Source organism: Heliconius melpomene, chromosome 21 (genome assembly GCF_056956725.1).
Source record: "Heliconius melpomene rosina isolate 202511_hmr_F chromosome 21, ASM5695672v1, whole genome shotgun sequence".
Lineage (NCBI taxonomy): Eukaryota > Metazoa > Arthropoda > Insecta > Lepidoptera > Nymphalidae > Heliconius > Heliconius melpomene.
The window spans coordinates 14248784-14267539 of NC_140409.1; the positions used below are offsets into that span (position 1 = coordinate 14248784).

The 18756-nt window shown below is 36.8% G+C and overlaps 1 protein-coding gene across 1 annotated transcript in view; it reads right to left on the reverse strand.

Annotated features, from left to right (window-relative positions):
- The window catches only part of LOC146527378 (discoidin domain-containing receptor 2-like), an 82316-nt gene that overhangs the window by 16224 nt on the left and 47336 nt on the right, over window positions 1-18756 (reverse strand). Inside the window, exons 4-5 of the mRNA XM_085206067.1 lie at window positions 1929-2160; window positions 969-1116 (exon numbers count right to left, since the gene is read on the reverse strand). Coding sequence (XP_085062193.1) covers window positions 969-1116; window positions 1929-2160 — 380 coding nt within the window. The remainder of the gene's footprint in view (window positions 1-968; window positions 1117-1928; window positions 2161-18756) is intronic.

Genomic DNA, 18756 nt, shown 5'->3' on the forward strand with positions numbered 1-18756 from the left:
GTAATAAACTGCTTGTAATCCATCCTGATTAAACACTTCTGATTCCTAAAATTATATAAACATTTATAACATAGTCCCCAATTAGAACAGCTGCCATTAGTCTACTTTGACAGTGCCCTTTGATCTCTTATCAAACACACAATACCGTTATCTCACGTTATCTTAATGCAATAACTATATTAAAAAAAAATACAAAATATTCTTTATTCAAATAGACTATTATTATAAGCACTTTTGAATCGTCGAATGAGCATATGAACAAAAAGCTACCACCAATTCGCTGTAAGGCAGTTCTGCTGAGAAGAGCCGGCAAGAAACAACAGTTGCTCTTTTCAAAGTCAATGGTACAATTTATTACATTAGCTTTCAGCTGTCCTGCCTGACATTCAATAAACAAATTCCATACAAGTTTATCCTCTAAATATTCTTGAAATTAAAATCATATATATTGTTATATTACAAATAAATACTTCTTACTTTACTTTAAATTTTCAACTCATTTATGAAACGTCGTCGTCTTTCAAATTTAGACGTACTTTGACGAGAACGTATGGTCGTAATGGTCAATGCCCTTGGGCGGTTTTCAAGAGGCGCGGGTTCAAATCCTGCTACAAATTCCAGTTTTTATCCTACTATTCCTAAATTAGTATTTTTGTTTCCTAAGTGTGAAAAAACACTTTTAAAATGTTAAAAATGTTTTGATTTTCTGTTAGACGTTTAAATTGGGGACGGAGTGTTTTAATAATGCTCTATATCTCTCAATTTAAAAGTTTTGTGAAGATTTTTTTGTGTATGTTAATATGTTGTGATAGAAAACGAATAGCCTATAGATGAACGGATTGTCTTAAAAATTCTCTCTGCTTCAGCTATATGCGTGATACAGGGTGAAACTAAAAAAAGTACAAGTTTGGTCTAAAAAAAAAAGGAACACTAAAAAGCAGAGTCTTCCGGCAATTTCAAGAACTCACCGCTCCAATAGCAGCCGTAGAGCTCTACTCTCATGCATACGGTGCGACGATGCGAGCTGTAGGGTATGAAGCGTATCTTGGACGCCCATATAGGAGGTTCCAAGTGGTTCTTCTTCTCTAAATACGTGTTTGTATTTCCCGTAAGTATCTGGAAAGGTTTAATAGATAAATTTTAAAAAATAAAAGGTATGCGGTGTTTAACACCAAAATTATGGTATGTGTAGGTTTTTTTTGAGTAGAGGGATCCATCCAACAGAGGATTTCTCAAATTTCAATTTCTCAAATCTTACAGGAATGGAAAAAAACACGATTTTACGACAAGACACACGTTTACACGAAAAGAACATAATTATTATTACTATAAAAACATTGTACATTGAGATAAATGCGAGAGAACGTGACAAAATAATATTAAATTTTTCAGTGATGAAAATAATTATTTACCTTGTTATATGACAGTAGTAGTGATCTTACGTATGCAGAGCTTAAGAGATTTAGTATCTCCTAGGAAATCAAAATCGATAATACCTTCCATGCTTACAATAAACTCAATACAGTTGATATTAGATGAACACTACCAATAGGCTTGTCATTTTACTAGTTTATACTTTGGAAAAATCTATAATATATATTTTAGGTACTTTTGCCATTTTAAAAGACGGTGCAGCAAGGTGCGAACCTTGTATTAAATCACTCCCTTTTTTACAACCTTCTCGTTTTCAAATTGTATGTCAGATGGTGAATTCAAAAGTCATCGTATTTAAAAATAAATTTCCCATTTAAGCCAAAACCGTCTATAAATTAAATCTAAATTAGAAACTGTAAGACCTCCTTATAGACAATGTTTGGGGGTTAAGTTCGGAACGGAGTGTCCTAAAACTAGGTTCCCTGACCCCGTAAGCTAGCGAGCTAGCTGTATACGGAATACAGCGTAAAAACAAAAATACAAGACTTTCTTACCTCCTGTCCATCAGCAGCCCTATATCGAACCCACTTCCCCAACTTAGGCCTCCAGTACTCCAGCACGTAGGCCTCAGCGTACTCCACGCCCTGGGCGTTCCCGAACCGCCCCTGGGTCCCGGTGCCGGTGATCACGTGCACCGAGTGCAGGTCGATCTCCAGCCACTCGGTGGACTCTGTCGTTATTTGTGATTTGGGACACCACGCGCCGCTTTTTATGTCTTGGTTCAATCTGTGGACAAATGTGGTAATTTTGAATATGTTCAGTCATTCCCACTCAAGGGAATAAATTATGTTAATCTCCGCCACTTAACATGCAATTGAGGCAAACAGCGTAAAATGGAAAAGAAAAAGGGTAAGAACGGTACGGAGAAGAACAGTGTCTTGACACTGTTCTTCTCCACTCCATTTTTACCGTCTCCAGGATTCAGCGTGAATATCGAAATTAACCTACATACAATCATTACATTCGAACCCCCAATAGCTCTGCCACAAAATACGAACAATACTTAAAATTAGGGCAAACATTGTTGGATTTCAATTATATAAGTAATAAGCATATCTCCTCAACGTAGAACAGACAGACAGTAGTATATATTAATGATATTAAAGGATTCCAGCGATGTCAATTGGTTCCGTAATCGTAATAAATTGCCGACTTGACCTACATACGGAAAGTTACATAAAACAGATTTTAATACGGAGAATTATTATTATACAATTTTTTATTTGAATCGTCTCCTAACTTACGATAGAATTAATATAAAAAAAAGGCCAGTCATGCCGCAGGGGCAAAAGTGCGAATATAAACGTGACAAAGGTTCGAGTCCCACGCGAGGAACTGAAGGAACTATTTAATACTAGCGGCCCCCGTGCGGCTATACGTACGCCCACTTGAAACATACAAATATTTATTTAAGTGTATTTAAGAAAAAACCGTCCAAGCGCGTGTCAGACTCGTCAACAGAGGAGTCTGCACCAATTTCAGGATTGTGATTGGGAAATACCTCATAAGTTTTGATGATGCGGCGAATAAAATTAACTTAAGTCTGCGGGAAGTAGTACATAGTACTAAGTTTATCTATATATATAAAAGGACTTGTCCTCCCTGACTGAGGTAAAACGCACGTACCTACAGCCGTGACCGCTGATGGAAGAAACTTGAAATTTGGTCAGATGTTTACTTTTGTAATCTGGACATCCACTGTATGGAAAAAAAAAATAATCGGCACTGATTTTAATAAAATTATTAAATTTCGATTTTTAAAAGTATTTAATTGAACACGTGTTTCATCATTTTCTAGAATTTTCCCCCTAAGGGTGCAAATAAGGAGGTAAAAGTTTGTATAGATTTTTTTTAAATCGGCACCAATTTTTATAAAAAATGAAATTCAGACTCTTAAAAGTATTTAATTGAACACATGTTTCATGGTTTTCTAGAATTCTTCCCCTAAGGGTGCAAATAAGGGGTTGAAAGTTTGTATGGAAAAATCTTTAAAACGTCACCGATTATAATAAAATTTGAAATTTAGACTCTTAAAAATATTTTATTGAACATGTGTTTCATGGTTTTCTAGAATTCACCCCTTAAGGGTGCAAATAAGGGGTTGAAAGTTTGTATGGAAACTCTTTAAGTCGCCACTGATTTTTATAAACTTTGAAATTTAGCCCCAAGCTTTTGCCTCATTATCAGAGCGACGTAATGAAAATCTATATCTATACTTATAATAAAATCGTAAGTGGGTCGGTGTCCGTACTGGAAGAAATTAAAAAAAAAAATGTTATTGGGAACCTTTATTAAAGTAATAGAACCAAACACAATAATTTTTAAACTTTTTGTATGTTTGTCTGTGCATTAGTGTTGTCTACGAGGGCGGTAGCTCGAGAAAGGATAAATAAACTAACACTAGTCTCCCTCTCTGCCGTCAAAATACCGATACATAAAGAAAAACACATGCCTCAATATACAATAAGTTTCCAAAGTGTTTAAAAATTCGTGGACTGCATTCTCGATCCGTCATTCATGTTGTCACTCGACTAAAAGCTAGAGAGAAATGCAAACGTCAATAAGAATTATTAAGATTGTTGTTTTCGGCAATTTTTGTGACGTTTTAACCGGTTTAATTGCATATATTTTGGTATACTTTTTAGAAAAATCAAAATCGATTATACACTTAAACGTGGTCACACCTACATGTAGACAGAGTTTACAGAATATATGCTATTTTACCTGTATTAAATTTCAATTATTCCTAACATTTAACGGGTAAATTAGTTAAAGTGACTAGTCACTCTTTAATTATAAGTCAATTAAAATTTTCTCTCCATAATAAAGAGAACTCCGTTCTATCTAAAAAAGATGACAAAATTTTATCTGTATGTGGGATATAGCGTGAATCTTAGTAAAAAAAAACCAGGTTTCCACTCAAAACAAAGAAAGCGCCGACACTTGTTCACAAAAAAGGGTACCTACATATTAGTGGGTTAAGAACCCGGTACCTACCTTCCAGGTTGTTAAGGCATCAGGCAAGGACATCATTAAAAGGTGACGGTGGTTTAGGCACGCACGATCGTGTCAAACGTAACGCGGCTATTAGAACGGAGACAGTGTGTATGACACGCAATCAATTGTCGAAGCTAGCTGCGACCGTATCCCTCATATATCTAACAAGGCAGGCAAGGTCGGCAAAGGAAACCTAGTCTCGATCAATCTAGCGCTAGTATTGAATATATAAAACAAACTAGCGGCCCGCCCGCGGCTTCGCCTGCGTGAACTACTTTATTATTCATTTCTGTCTCCATGAGTACCTACCTACGTCCTATAAGTGACGCCCATGCAAAAATTGAGACTCCTAGCATTTGTAGTAACGAAGTTTCATACAAACTTTCAACCTCAAAAACAACCCCTTAGAAATCGAATATTGCAAGTTCCCGTCTTAGCGAGCACCTACGTCCTATAAGTAACTGCTACGCAAAATTTGAGATTCGTAGCACATGTAGTTTCTGAGATTTCGGGATGAGTGAGTGACCTTTCGATTTTATATATATAGATAGACTAGCGGTCCGTCCGCGGCTTCGCCTGCGTGAACTACGTTATTATTAATTTCTGTCTCCATGAGTACGTACGACGTCCATGCAAAATTTGAGACTTCTAGCACTTGTAGTAACGAATTTTCATACAAACTTTCAACCCCAAAAACTACCCCTTAGAAGTCGAATATTACAAATTCCCGTCTTAGCGAGCACCTACGTCCTGTAAGTAACTCCTATGCAAAATTTCAGGTTCCTAGCACATGTAGTTTCTAAGATTTCGTGATGAGTGAGTGACAATTCAAGTGACATTTCAATTTTATATATATATATATATATATATATACAGGGTGTCCCAGGAGTCAACGATAAAACGAAACCAGGTGATAGACCAAGTCGTGACAGTTATGAGAAAAATATAAAAAAAAATCTTTGTCATGTATTTTTCATATTATATTGATTTTAAAAAATATCGCAAAAACCGACACCCTGTGATGGTTTTTCACGTCCCTGGACTACAAATATTACTCTTTCTTCATTTTTTTTTCTGTAATGTAATCATGAGTAACCCTTCTGTGAATTACAGTTTAAGATTTAAACATACCTGCATCAGTTTTCAATAAAATGTGGTGTTTTTGCCAAACATTAAATTCAAAATATTTACTACACCCAACTTTAACCGACTGTACTATAAAAAAAATGTACTACACTGTTTTTGCAAGTAACTTTAAAAGTTGGCGCATTTAATCTGGATTCCGAAATGGTACGACACTTGCTGGATTACTTCTTTGTTGAAGAGAGAAAAATCGAAATACACGATAATCGGGATGAGGTTCAGCTTTTTGGTATCTTTTTCGATACATTCTAGCTGCAGCATTTGCGTTACATAACCATTCTCCATGAATGAAATGCATATTGGCAATGTGTCAAAGACCGAGTATATCGCCTGCGAGACCCCGGACTCGAGCACTGTCCTTATAAGTCCTGGGTCATCCCCTAAGTTGGAAAAGTTCAAGTACCTTGGATCCGTCATGCACGAGTCTGAAGGCATCGATCACGATCTCTATAAGACGGATAAGAGTTTGGACGGTATCCTGCGATCACAGACTACACCAGTCACCTCCCTAAACTAAACACTTAGCCCAGGCAACGCTTATCCGACTTAGGGGCTGGCACAGGACTTATAAGAACAGTGCTCGAGTCCGGGCTCTCGCAGGCCATATACTCGGTCTTTGACACGTTGCCAATATGCATTTCATTCATGGAGAATGGTTATGTAACGCAAATGCTGCAGCTAGAATGTATCGGAAAAGATACCAAAAAGCTGAACGTCATCCCGATTATCGTGTATTTCGATTTTTCTCTCTTCAACAAAGAAGTAATCCAGCAAGTATCGTACCATTTCGGAATCCAGATTAAATGCGCCAACTTTTAAAGTTACTTGCAAAAACAGTGTAGTACATTTTTTTTATAGTACAGTCGGTTAAAGTTGGGTGTAGTAAATATTTTGAATTTAATGTTTGGCAAAAACACCACATTTTATTGAAAACTGATGCAGGTATGTTTAAATCTTAAACTGTAATTCACAGAAGGGTTACTCATGATTACATTACAGAAAAAAAAATGAAGAAAGAGTAATATTTGTAGTCCAGGGACGTGAAAAACCATCACAGGGTGTCGGTTTTTGCGATATTTTTTAAAATCAATATAATATGAAAAATACATGACAAAGATTTTTTTTTATATTTTTCTCATAACTGTCACGACTTGGTCTATCACCTGGTTTCGTTTTATCGTTGGCTCCTGGGACACCCTGTATATAAAAGATTTATAATGATTACCCTTAGAGCATTCATTAGTCATGTGTGGAGTGAAACAATTGACTTTACCTAAGCTATGGGAAAATACGTAAAACATAATCACTCCTACAATCAGTCACGTGACGACCACGGGACGTAAAATAAACATAAATATGAAAATAAGTGTTCTGCTTAGATAAATCTTATTGTATAAAACACGTTGTGGGTTCGATTCTTACTTATAGGAGCATTCATAGTTCAAAATGTTTAATAGCAGATTCTAAGACTAGAGTTCACAAACGCACAGACAAATAAAAACATTTAAAAGTAATTGTTTAGGGTTCTATTACTCATACATCTTCCACGTACAGACTGCGATCAGACAGAGAGGTACCCACACTCGCCATCCATAATTAAAAAAAAGTCAATATCAATCATGTTATCTAGCAAAGCGGCATAGCAGTACCAACGTAACCAGGTCAAGAATAAACTATTTAAAAGTTGAAAAATGTATAATGGCTGGCTGTGCTCGCGTTAATACCGCTTAGGTTATCGGTTTCTAATCGGTCTCGTTAGGTGGAGGGGTGTCAATCTTATATTTACATATCCCGTTAGTTAATAGCGTGGAGTGGTGGCGTGCCTATCCTAAACAGAGGAAACCTAGTGTTAAGACACTCCACTCCCCACTCTCCGCAACTAGTGGCGAAATTCGACGCCGTGCTTTGCCTTGTTACCACCGGAGTGAAGAACAACCGTAGCGTCTACGGTCACGCGCTTGTGCGCGCGGATATCAGACAGACAGAGACATTACATATTAAGACATTTTGTCTAGCCAGAGCGGACAAATGATAATAATTTTCACGTTAATGCAGCTTATGTGATCCCTTTCTAATCGCTCGTAGTGTTCATTGAATATACATTACTTAGCACTAGGACCATTGCTACGGATTCGGTATCAATTTTAAGTTTTGAGACGCTTTTTTAAAGGCTTTGAAATTCTTTTAGTTTAAGGTTTTCTTTAGTTATCATTATATGTTAAATTTGAGGCCGACGTCGTTGTGGTGTAAATGTTACTGTTATGGATTCGATTCTCACTCTGAGGAATGTATTATTATCATTTTCTCGTTGGTATAAGCTACCAAGGTTACATGCGGCATACAGCAATTACAGCAATAACATTACGGGATTTATATCTCCTGACCGAGAGAATGCAAAGCACGCGGCGTTGAGTCAACCACTCAATACACAATACGTTGAAATTGAGCAGAAAGTGTGTTACAGAGTGACTTAACACTAGGTTCCTTCTGTGTTGCTGACACGAATACGTGTCAAAGAATGAACTCCAACTTTTTACCGAAGCTATCAGATTTACTAGGTCATCTTACACGACGGAAGTATAAACATGTATATATATATATATATATATATATATATATATATATATATATAAAATAAAATAAAATTGATAGAACATAGTGTTAAGACACTCCGCACTTTATCTATAAATGACACAATCAATATATTATATATTATTCATATTTATGAAGGCTACAACATTTCACGCGTGTATTGTTTAAGAAACTTTAGCTTGAAACTTGTTTAAGAAAATACCAGAATACACTATTAAACCTTTCTATGAAAAAGAAATACTCGACACAATAAAAAGGCTGAAAACAGATAAAAGTCCAGACTGTGATAATATAACCAACGAGGTTATAAAAATAGCTCAGGAGCAACTAGCACTGCCCCTGATTCATTTGTTTAACCTTATTTTGGAAACCACCGAAACACCGATACAATGGTCGGAATCAAACGTAATACTTATATATATAAAAAAGGTGATCCACACGATATAACGAACTATAGGCCAATTAGCCTATTACCTAGTATATACAAAATATTCTCTTCTTTGATTAACACCAGACTAAGCCACACTCTAAATGCCCAACAACCTATAGAACCAGCAGGATTTAGAAAAGGTTTCTCGACCATAGACCACATTCATACATTAGAAATATTGATCGAGAAATATTACGAACGACAAAGAGCTCTCTACATTGCTTAGATAGATTACAAGAAAACATTCGACACCGTTTCACATTCAAGCATATGGAAAGCACTAGAAGAACAAGGAGTAAAAGATCAATACATTCAAATAATCAAAAATATATACAACATCAATAGAGGCAGAGTGAAACTAGGAACAACTGGCCCATCTTTCCCTATAAAAAGAGGCATCAGACAGGGAGACCCTGTATCACTGACAATATTTATTGCTGTTTTGGAGTCAATAATGAGAAAATTAAATTGGGAAACAAAAGGACTAAACATAAACGGTAATTACTTGAGCCATCTTCGTTTCGCAGATGATTTGGTACTCCTGTCGGAATAGGGCACACAACTACGCCAAATGATACTATCACTAAACACAGCAAGTAAAGAAGTTGGACTGGAAATCAACTTATCCAAAACAATGCTCATGACCAATAGTACAAAGGTAACCATTTATGTGGACAACGAGAAACTCCAATACACAGATAAGTATATTTATCTAGGCAAACAAATTGGTTTTGACAGAAGGAACAAGGAGTGGGAAATAGAAAGACGCACACAAAGCACGAACAAATACTGGAGTATGAAAGAATTTTTTAAAAGCAACTTGCCAGTTAAGATAAAAACTAAAACTATGTCTTCTAGTCTTCTACCGTGCCTTACATACGCATGTCAGACTTGGAAGTACACCAATAAAATCAAAAACAAAATCATGCCAGCCTGCCAGCGCGGTCTTGAGCGCAGTATGTTAAATATCCGCTAACGTCAAAAAGTTCGGCACACAAAAATAAAAAACATCCTAAAGTCCACAGTGCACTTCTTCTTCTTCTTAAAGTGCCTCTCCAACTAGTGAAGGTTGGCAGTCAACTTCGCATACTTGGTCCTGTCCCTAGCCAAATGAATTAAATCTACAGCGTTTTTAATTCCAGTCCATTCTTTGATGTTCCTTAGCCATGACTTTCTTCTACCGCCGGTTTTCCTTTTCCCAGAAACTTTTCCCATTATTATAGTTTGCAGAAGTTTGTATCGATCATGTCTACATACATGCCCTAGATATGCAACTTTTCGTTGTTTAACGGTTTGCAAAAGCTTACGTTTTTGGTCAACTTGGCGTAGTACTTCGTCATTAGATATTTTATCTATCCAAGAAATCCTGAGAACCCGTCTATATGCCCACATTTCAAAGGCTTCTATACGTTTTCTAAGATCCTCTCTAATAGTCCAAGACTCGCATCCGTATAGAACTATAGGCCACACGTAGTTTTGAAGCATACGTACACGTAATGGGATTTTGATGTTTTTGTTACAGAGTACCTTTTTCATCTTCTCAAAAGAACTCTGGGCAATTTCAATACGAGTTTTTATTTCTACTTCACTGTCCCACTTCTGCGTTAACCATGTTCCTAGATATTTAAATTTATCCACCTGTTCGACTCTTTGGCCTGCTACAAATAAGGTATAGTGAGGGTTACCTTTAGTGGAGATAGTCAGGAATTTCGTTTTAGTGACATTAATCCTCAGACCCGCCTCGACGCTGCTTTCGTTAACTCGATTTACCATTTCTTGTAGTTCGGCCGCTGATGAAGCTATGAGGACTGTGTCATCAGCATATCTCAAGTTATTAATACGGTATCCGTTGATTTTGACACCATATGATAAATCTTCGAGAGCTTCGGTCATAATCCTTTCCGAGTAGATGTTAAAAAGAGTAGGCGATAAAATACATCCCTGTCGAACTCCTCTTTCGATGCTGATTTCATGAGTTTCTTCTCCTTCTACTCTGACTGTTGCGATTTGATTAAAGTACAGATTTTGTATAATGCGGATGTCTTTTTTGTCCAGTCCAATATTATTTAAAATTTCTAGTAGGCGGCTGTGTTTTACTCGATCGAAAGCTTTCTCGTAATCTATAAAACAAAGAAAAACATCTTGTTGCATATCTCTGCACTTCTGCACCAAAACCTGCAACGCAAATAAGGCTTCCCTCGTGCCAAGTCCAGTTCTGAATCCGAATTGAGTATCGCCAAGCTGTTGATCACATTTTATTCTTATTCTTTCATGAATAAGTGATAAGAAAAGTTTTAAGACATGGCTCATGACACTGATCAGCCTAAAGTCTCCACACTTTCGTGCGGTTTTACTTTTGGGAAACGCGACAAAAGTTGATTTCAGCCAATCCTCTGGTATATGATATACGGTGTCGTAAATTTGGTTAAAGATTTTCACCAAAACTGTGAGGTGTTCTTCATCAATAAGTTTTAAAACGTCAATGAAAACGTTATCGGGCCCCACGGCTTTTCCATTTTTAGCTCGTCGAAGCATTTTTATGACTTCATCCTTTAAGAATGGGTAGTCAGGGTTACATAGATGTTCTAATGTATGTACTGTAAGCTTCCTCGAGCTGTCCGCAAATAAGCTTTGAATATATTGTTCCCATAGAGCCTTCTTTTTGGCCATTTCAATAATTGGTATATTGTTATCATCCAAAAGCTGGTGATGGTTATTGGTTTTCTGTCCTACCATTTCTTTAATTTCTTTATGCAAATTGAATGAGTCGTGTTTTTTATTAAGATATTCTATATATTCACATCTGTTCTCGTAGCAGGAGTTTCTTGCGAAGCGCACTTCTCTCCGTATTTGTTTATCTATGATGTTATATTTCTCAAGATTAGTGTTTTTATATTGTCTCCTTTCTTCCATAAGATTATAAATTTTGTCTGTCATCCAAATATGCTTGCTTACCCAATTCTTAGGCCGAAAATAATTTTCATTGATTTCACAACATTTTGATTTTAATTCTTTCCACATATCATCCACAGTTTTTGGTATCTGTCTCTCCTCATCCATAGCCCATCTGTTAATATCATGTTCTACCCTATATCTTACATCTTTATCTTTGATAGCTCCAATATTAGGTCTGGTCTTCTGCCTTTTTCGTATTTTCTTGAGTATGCATAACATGTCAGCGATAACAGGATTGTGGTCCGATCTAATATCAGCCCCAGGATATGTTTTTACACTTTTAATACAGTTCTTAAATCTGCTATTGATTGTAATGAAATCAATCTGATTTCTGACTATACGATCAGGCGTGTGTCCTGGTGATGTCCATGTATATTGCCGTCTTGGTGGAAGTTGGAAAAAAGTATTTGTAATGACGAGGTCCTTTTCTTGGCAAAACTGAATAAACCTGTCACCTCTGTCATTGCGTTTTCCCAGGCCAAATTTTCCCACAACTCCCTGAACTTCTCCCTCTCCCACTTTGGCATTCAGGTCACCTAATACCATATTGATTTCATGTTTTTTAGTGATTCTCATTAGCTGGTCCACTTCTTCATAGAAAATTTCCATTTCCTGGTCTGTGCCATCCTGAGTAGGTGCATAAACTTGAATAATGTTCAGGTTTCTTGGTTTAGCTTGAATTTGGAGCATCATGGTACGATTTGACTTTGGAACGAAGTTTATAGATGTACTAAATTGTCTATTGCAGATGATACCGACGCCGTGTTTATTCGAAGATTCTTCTGAGCCAGAGTAATATAATACAAGATCTTCGTCTATGTCATGTTTCCCGCAACCCCTCCATCTTACATCACTAATTCCTAAAATATCGATGTTTAATCTTGTCTTCTCGTTCTTTATATTGTAAATTTTGTCTGGACTCTTTAGACTTCGCACATTCCATGTGGCTATTCTCAATGGTTTCCACCCGGGGATTCTTTGCACCCCTGTCCCATTAAAGGGACGCCGGGTACTCGGGGCCATTATTTTATTGACTTTATTCATGTGAAGTTGGTTACTAGGGAAAATAGTGCAGTGGTTTCCCGTTGCCTTCTGCACCAAGCGTTTTAGGAAGTATTTTGCATCCAAGGCCGTTGAAGCCTCTTCCACATGGTTATACCACTGGGCGTTTAGGTTATACCGCCTATTATTATTCGGTCGCCATTGCCTCGTTCGTTATATAGCAGGGGGCACCACGACGATGCTGAGTTCGTCGCCGCCGGTTTCCGGAAAGAATCCCCGGCGCGTGCAGGTGAGGTTGGCGCTTGGGTCGGATAAGATCTTGGTTCCGTTCTCCCCTTACCCCCCAACTGTTACCCCAACTAACCCCAACAGATGCTTTAGTCTACGCACGAACACTAAAATGGAGGTGCGCTGGGCATGTAGCACGAGTACAAGACGATAGATGGACTAAAAGAATAACCACATGGAGAGGTCCAAGAGGTAAAAGACGGATAGGGAGACCTCACGCGAAATAGCAGGACGATATAATAAGAATAGCTGGCTCAAACTGGATTCAAGTTGCTCAGGACAGACAGTCTTGGTCTCTTTTGGAGGAGGCCTTCACCCAAAGAGGGGTTCTTGCAGATTAATAGTCTCCTAATATATAAATAAACACATATATGCATGTAGATACTTATCGCATATTAATTAACATTAAATGTAACACTAGAACCATTAACATTATGTCATAAGATTTAAAAATAAAAATTAGATATCATAGAATAGAAATATAACACCTGTACATAAGTGTATTTATTATGTATGCAAGAAACAATAAAGGCTTTTTTATTTTTTATTTATTTATTTTATTTTATTGTTTAAGAAACACGTTTTCATGTACAATAAAATAAAATAAATAAATATTATATATATTATCTTATAGGCTGGGCTATAGGGTATATTACACTAGGCTATGATCAATAGAAGTAGAGTAGCAACTTTCATACCAAAGATTCCTGTAAGTAAGCTACAAATATATACATAAATATAGAAACATGAATACAATTTGGTTTATAAAATAAATATTGGCGTACTTTCAAGCGGGCGAAGGCGTGCGCGAGTCGCTGGTCCCTTATAATAAGAGGAACGGGCACACAAGATTTTCATGTTAAAAAGATAGTTCCTCCGGTCCCTAATTAAGTTTGCTAACTTAATTGAGTTTTTCTCGTTTTCATTTCAAAAGGTGACACACATAGAGGTCTTTTAAATTATTTTTAACTATTTTCATATTATTAAGTCTATGTATGTAGATAAAATATGTCACTAACTTATATTATAGATAGTTTTAGAATTCTGTATTCTCTTTTCTTAACCTATCGTAGGTTAGGCGGGATGCTAAAAAAATTACAGGGTAGACAAAACCTTATGTATAGACACTCCATTCTCCGCTTGCCGTCCAAATTTGATATACTTGTCGATTAGCCGAAAGTTACCGCCTCACTTTGATTTACCAGAGCGAAAACTATTTTTTCCCTCGACTGAGGATCGAACACTCAACCATCACGTTTACCATAAAAACTTGTCTTATACACAAGAAGTACCTAATATAAAAATAATACTTAATATCTATTATCTGTAGGTGTGAAACAAACAGGCAAGACTGTCTAAAAGGCAATGGAACTATCTGCTTTACTGGGTAGCTGAGCTTACAGGGCTTATCTGAAAATGATGATAACGAGGCTATGTCGCGGGCTGTGGAGAACTCTATATTTTCTTCTAAATCAAACGGTAATAGTCTAACGAATCCTTACTTGTAGATAGATGACTTTACTTCTGTATATAAAATAATTGTTGGATTTGAAAACTTTTCTATGAGCTCAAACCTAATTGTTCTTGGTTCTTGTTGTTCTTTTACGTTCACAACTATTTTGTACCTTTGAAGCTTCTCGCTTTTTCCCGCATAGCAGGGTAGGCGGAGATGATCTTGTGGTAAGACCTACCTCCTTTCAACACGCATCATATAATTTTCGAGTCACTGCGTGGGCTGAATTCGGCGCTGTGTATAGTAATACTAATATAATAAAGCGGAAGAGTTTGTTTGTTTGTTTGTTTGTTTGTTTGTTTGTTTGTTTGTTTGTTTGAACGCTAGGATCTCTGGATCTACTGATCCGATTTACATTGTTTTTGTTTTGTATGAAAGCTGCATTCTTCAGAAGTGCTATAGGCATATATAACATTACATTATACATATAAACTAATATATTTTAAAGTACTTTCTAATTTGACATGCAAATTATTCGGCGGCATAGTGTGAGTATGACCGAGGTGAAAATATTCTTATAGTTCAAGCAGGCGTAGCCGCGTCCGGGTCCACTAGTAGTAATATAATAGTTAATCATTATGAACCATAAGTATATACTAAGTCATTAATAAACATACAGTATATCAATTATACAGTAAAAATCTCCTTTACAAAGAACCTTATACGGTACCAGGCGTTTCTTTTATTCCGAATTAGACACTGTAGTATCAAAGAAAAGATTTTCATTATGCCACGATACTTAATAATACTTGTACGAACACATCGACGCCATCTTGGCAAGTAGGTGGTGTCTAACTTGTAAGTACTGTAACCTAGTACGCTCCGCTCCCATTAAGACACTTCCATTCTCAACTTTCTCCTCAATTTTCCAGGCATTGTCTTTTGAGTAGTGGAACTCACTGCAGCGCTTTGTTTCGTTACCAAAGCGAAGAAATGTAAATTATTAAATATTTCATTTCCCCAAGTAGGAATCGAACTAACAACCGTCGTGTTTACAGTCCACGTTTGTGCCCCTGCACCATGGTCTAGTTATATTTTAAAACAAATTTCGCACTTTTCAACCTACTGCAGAGTAGGCAGAAAGAATATATTTTCTCCTTGCGCCGCTAAATGAGTGAGATGCACGAATAGAAAAATATGAATTAATTAATTAAATAATTTTTACGTTACATTTAATTTTATTAAGATTTTTTTAGAATTAAGTATGCCTACTTAATTCTAAGAAAAATCTATAATAGACCGACCAGCCGTTAGTCAAAACACAGAATTAAAAACAAAAAAAAGTGTGTAAAAAAAATGTGTTTTACATGGGAAAAAAATTCACCAGCTTAGAAGCCGCATAAGTTATTTTGAAAGCCTTCTACTTTCAGTGTTCGGAGTTTACAATTTACGAAAGAGTTGACAAAAACGAAGACCGACAAGTATTAGACAGTAGGTACATTCGCTCGCTAATGTCTCTAGAACGATAAATATTTTATTTCACAAATCGTGTCAAATAAAATAGTAACTACATAAGTATAAAAAAACATATTTACGTTTTTCCAGCATAACAGAGAAGAAGGAGATAAGCTAGTGTGTAACCGTAAACTTAAATATACGAGGAAAAAACATACAACATAAAAATATATTTGAGAAAACGTACAAGGAAACGGCCCCAACAGCTCCGACCTCTACTGTGCTGCACGTTCTTATCGAGCTGCAAACGTCGGAGTTCTTATACTCGCGAATACACTTCACTCTCTTTCGCTACACACAAAGACTATGAACAAATTCCTCCAATATCTCCATCCACTCACCCAAAACAAACCATATAACAACTACGACACAATTACTCTATATAAACACAAAAAAATAATCAATTTCCAACATAAAATCCACATATTCTCCATTAAAACAGAGTTAATTAAGACTGCACTTGCCGTGACGCCGAGTTGACAACTGACAGGCGGTAAGAGTAAGAATATCCACTATCCATTGCGGCCGCCGGACTCATTGCACCCAAACCTACCTACCCCTACCTACCGCTACCTGCCTCTACCTACCTACCTATCTGACACGAGACCAATAAATTCTTCAAATTCAATTAAAATAGAATCCTTCATATTTGCCTTTGCTGGTACGTGGGTATCAAGAATTTATTAATAAAATTCAACGTGCTTTATAACGTTCAATGCGCGTATAAATTGGGTGGAAAGGTAAATATTTAAAAAAAGTTGTCGGCATTGTGGTGAGATCAGGAATTATTTCGATTTACACTTGTAGGTATGCTAATACAATATGTGGATTATTTGGCAAGAATCAAACCAGTACAAAATAATGTTATCGCGAACTTGAGTTCCGCCACTCAACACACAAAACTAATAACATACTAGGTACCCCCTGCCTACCCTCCTTCCAACCTCCTAGCTACCCAAAAATTCTGATAAAGACTAAAGCAATTCAATCAAGTATTTAAGTAATCCATTATCAGGGAGTCAGGAGCGAAGTGATTCCGAAGTATGCACATTCACTCATCATGTGTCATGATGCCGGCCAATCAAACCGACTCGCTTCACTCATTACGGCTTATTGATGCGTATTGCACTTTATGAACGGCGTTAGGGTGCGCATGAGTTCAGAGAGTCGACGGTCCAAGACAAATAACGGTATTCAAAATAAGGAGATACGTGTTTAATTTATTGGAACTTCAAATAATTTACTACCGGTTCATGAAAGTTAGCGCCTAAATATGTCTGACTAATAATTATGATTTAAGTACAATTTAAAATTGTATGTTTGTTAGATTTCGTTAAAGTCGCTCTCAGAAACGTTGATTAGCAATTAATAGATAAAAAAATAAATACCCCGTGTAACATCATCTTTAAAGTATTGATACTGACTAAATCAGTTTAAAGCTCACTTAGTGTTAATACTTGAAAACAGTACAATGACATTTTTGTCATCAAAATAAGCAATACTTTTTTTATTGCTTGCTCTACCCCTCATATAGCAGGTTAGACAGATAGAATTTAATGTTAAGATACTTCTGTCCCTACGTATCGGGTAATTTTCGAGACTTACACACTTGTCGAGTGGCGGAACTCGGGAAAAACACAAATACTCAAACAAAAATAAAAATAATCCATGGCATGGCCTTAAAAAGAATACCCGCCATTCCTGGCAAGCATGGTCACAGAACACGTCAATGATGCGTTAAGGAGCGGCTTCGTAATAGATGTGATCCGTACACTCATTATGTGTGGCTCAAACGATATTGAACCTCAACCCGTCGTGACTGGTGGTTATGTGGAAAAACAACTGAGACAGATATCTAATGGCTCTAAATGAAATAAGCTCAAAGATTACACTGTTTTGTAAATCTTAACTTTGTAATTGCTTGTATGTATGTATGTATGGAGCAATTTAAAGTAATTCATTTATTTAAAGTTATTTTAGACAACGTTTAAGGTCATCGAGATCCAATGGCAAAGCGTCTCTAAAACTGGGAAGTATGTGGAGAGCGGAGTGTCTAAACACTAGCTTGTGTTGCTAGTCCGTGTGTTTACCTTGCTATCCGAAAAAAATGCGTGAAACTGTATTATTCTATATTCATTTTCATTTCATTAACTGTATTACTGTGTATTAATTTTCAATACAACAAATCAAGGGCACATCTGAGAACTAAAACACATCTTAGCAAAAGCTCCTCACGAACGAGTGAAGTGGTGGACGCTATTCTACTTGCCACTTCACTTGAATAAATGAGACCATTTTGACGCAGTGTGCTAGTGTCTAAATTAAAACGGTCGTGAATTCGATGACCACTTAGGGAGATATATTCACTTTTTCGTCGTTGTTTCCTAGGACTCAACACGCAACATCCCACAAGAGGGCAGGAAGTAGAGAATCGAATTCTTAAGAACTAGGTGTCCTCGGCCTATCCTCCTATATGCGAGAGTTGTGTGAAATAAAAAAAACAGTACATATTGTTTCTACATGGTAATGATTTTTTATTTCAAATAATTTACTATTGATTGTTTTAGAAACAACCAACCACTGTGCAGAAACACACTTTAAACTTTTTGTAATATTAAATATCATTAAGACATAGTGGGCAGAGGCACGTGCATAACGGATCCAAGGCACCTGAACTTTTCGACTAAACGGCTGGCTCAGGGCCTATAAGAATAGTACTCGAGTTCGGGTTCTCGCCGGCCATGTACTTGGTCTTCGACACATTTAGTTTAAGACTGCCGTTCCCAAGCGTACCCTTCTAGAGGTTCACTTTACGCTCCAGCGTCAGTCTGTTCTTGTCAATGAGTGCTATGTCGTCGGCATACATCATCAGGCTTGGAGGCTCGTCCTGGATGTGAGCCGAGACAGTATCGAGCACTATATTGAATAAGAACGGGGTAAGAGCCGA